A 2,219-nucleotide genomic window follows, 5' to 3' on the forward strand; every position below is an offset into this window, starting at 1 on the left:
CGGGGGTGTGCGGAGGCCCAAGCCTCGGGTGCAGCGGGGGGTGTCGGCCGGGAGCAGCATTCCCAGTTCCTCTTGTTTCCCGTTGTTCTCCATTAGGATAAGCAAAATGCAGGCTCCTCTGGCTCTCCTGGGCTCCCCGGCTGTGGTGAGTCGCCTTTCCTCAGAGCGGGGGTACCCGGTGGTGGTTGTGTGTGTTGGGGGGGGAACACACTGTCCTGGCCACCCTCAGCTGCGGGTTTAACGAGGAGGGGGGAAACAAGGTGACCTCTGGGTGATACCATCGGCCCTGGGGGACGTGCAGTGAGCTGCGGGCCCAGGGGCTTCGCAGAGAGAAGGAGCTGGTGGGCACTGAGGTGCTCAACCACCTCTTTCTTCTGAGGCATGACCTGGGGAACCGATGTGTGGGGCTGTGGCAGATGTGACGCTTCCCCTGCTGCAGCCTGTGTCTGGGGTAGTTTTGCTCATGGGCTTGTTCCAGCTGGCTGAGAGGAATGCCCTGTGTGTGCACATCCCTTTGCTTTTTAGTCCTGGTTCATACTCGAGATGGTTTCAGACCATCTAAGCCTGTTCTTGATGAAGTAACTGCTCTTTCCCGAGCGCTGCTGTGGGCACATCCACTAATAGTTCATTGTGTTTCACTTCAGTTCCGGTGCTGTTCCAGGGCTCTGGCCAGACCAGTTTCGGTGTCTGTTTTCAGCAGGCCTGAGCTTCAGACTCTACAGGTGAGGCTCTTAGTGGGTAAATCAGGTCCTGGCCTTCTGTGCTCGCTGCCTTTGTACTCGATGGCTCCTCCTGCCCTGGAGGAGTAAGTTTGTGTATCGAGAAGGTGGCTGATAGAGGGATGTAGCTTCTAGCCCGGATTTGGGGGTGGGTTTGCTCTTGCTCTGCCTCGAGCGACACTGATCATGTTTTACTAAGTCTTTTTAGGTGATGAGAAGTGTCATTTGTGCGTGTTCTCCTGCCTCCCGCAGCCCTCTGGCGTGTCCCACCCGCAGCTCTCCCGCCGGGAATTCCAGACCAGCGCCGCTTCCCGGGATATCGACACTGCCGCCAAGTTCATCGGCGCCGGCGCTGCCACGGTCGGGGTGGCTGGCTCAGGAGCAGGGATTGGGACGGTGTTTGGCAGCTTGATCATTGGCTATGCCAGGTAAGGAGGGTCACCAGGCTGGCTTGAAGCGAATCCCTTCTTCCAGCACTAAACCTAAAGCAGTTCCAGCTTTCTCTGGAATGCGAATCCAGCTCGATGTGTGTGACTGGAAAATGGTTGTTAGAATCCATTGTGCAATTAAAGTGGAGAAAGCAAAACCTGAGTTGTTTGAATCCACCCTGTAATTCCTTGTAAACGGTGCAGCTGCTCTGTGGAGCTCTCTGCCTCCAGAGGAAGTGCAGCACGAGTTGTTAGCAGGAGCTGTTGCGTGGTACCACCAGGGTGGGTGGCACTAAGCCTTTGGGTGGCACTAAGCCCTTGGGCTTCAGGATGCCTCCACCACTGAAGCCAGGGAGAAACTATGGCTGTCTCATTCCAGTCTTTGGAAGTCTGCCCTAAAGTGGTTTGTGCTCCAAAACCTGTTGCTGATGTGACAGAATCCCTGCGTTGTATGACACAGGCTCTGGTTTGGGTTTGGTTCCCTCACTGTGGATCCCTCTCTGTTTCCCTTCTCTCTCTGCTTTGTTCCCCCTGGTACTGACGTGCAGGAACCCGTCCCTCAAGCAGCAGCTTTTCTCCTACGCCATCCTGGGCTTTGCCCTGTCCGAGGCCATGGGGCTCTTCTGTTTGATGGTGGCATTCCTTATCCTCTTCGCTATGTGACAGCCTGTGGTCCTGGCCGTGGCTTCCATCACTCTGTGCTCTGCGGTTCGAGCCTGCTTCCACCCGAGCGCTCCAGGCTGACAATTAAAGAAGAGATTTCTCTAAATAAACCGGTGGCTTTATTTTGTTCTTCCTTATGTTCTGCTCCAGCAGTGGGGAGGTCCTTGGGTGAGTTGATGGATTGCTTGGAGAGGGCAATCTCCCAGCTATGGAGACTGGTCAAGTAGAAAGGGAATATGGAAGGGTGATGTGGAGTAAGTCAGGTGGGAGATGTCCTTAAACAGCTCAGAGCCATGGAAAAACAGAATCCCACTGACTTGGGCTGGAAGGGACCTTAAAGCTCATCCGGTTCCAATCCACTGCCATGGGCTGGGACACCTTCCACTAGAGCAGGTTGTGAGCGTTGCCC

General features: G+C 55.3%; 1 protein-coding gene across 1 annotated transcript; it reads left to right on the forward strand.

Moving 5' to 3' along the window:
* Positions 1 to 99: 99 nt before the first annotated feature.
* Positions 100 to 1,939, forward strand: ATP5G1 (ATP synthase, H+ transporting, mitochondrial Fo complex, subunit C1 (subunit 9)). Its single transcript, XM_010016021.1, has 4 exons — positions 100 to 145; positions 645 to 722; positions 972 to 1,147; positions 1,696 to 1,939. Exons 1-4 carry the CDS (start codon positions 107 to 109, stop codon positions 1,808 to 1,810), a joined length of 408 nt encoding a protein of 135 aa, XP_010014323.1. The 5' UTR covers positions 100 to 106; the 3' UTR covers positions 1,811 to 1,939.
* Positions 1,940 to 2,219: the final 280 nt, after the last annotated feature.

This window comes from Nestor notabilis, unplaced genomic scaffold (genome assembly GCF_000696875.1).
Source record: "Nestor notabilis isolate BGI_N333 unplaced genomic scaffold, ASM69687v1 scaffold20406, whole genome shotgun sequence".
In the NCBI taxonomy this organism is placed as follows: Eukaryota; Metazoa; Chordata; class Aves; order Psittaciformes; family Psittacidae; genus Nestor; species Nestor notabilis.

Excerpts from the sequence above, each read along its gene's own strand:
- ATP5G1 (XM_010016021.1), top strand. The coding sequence starts at position 107 with ATGCAGGCTCCTCTGGCTCTCCTGGGCTCCCCGGCTGTG. Across the intron at positions 146-644 it reads TCCTGGGCTCCCCGGCTGTG|TTCCGGTGCTGTTCCAGGGC; the intron begins GTGAGTCGCCTT and ends GTTTCACTTCAG. Across the intron at positions 723-971 it reads CTGAGCTTCAGACTCTACAG|CCCTCTGGCGTGTCCCACCC; the intron begins GTGAGGCTCTTA and ends TGCCTCCCGCAG.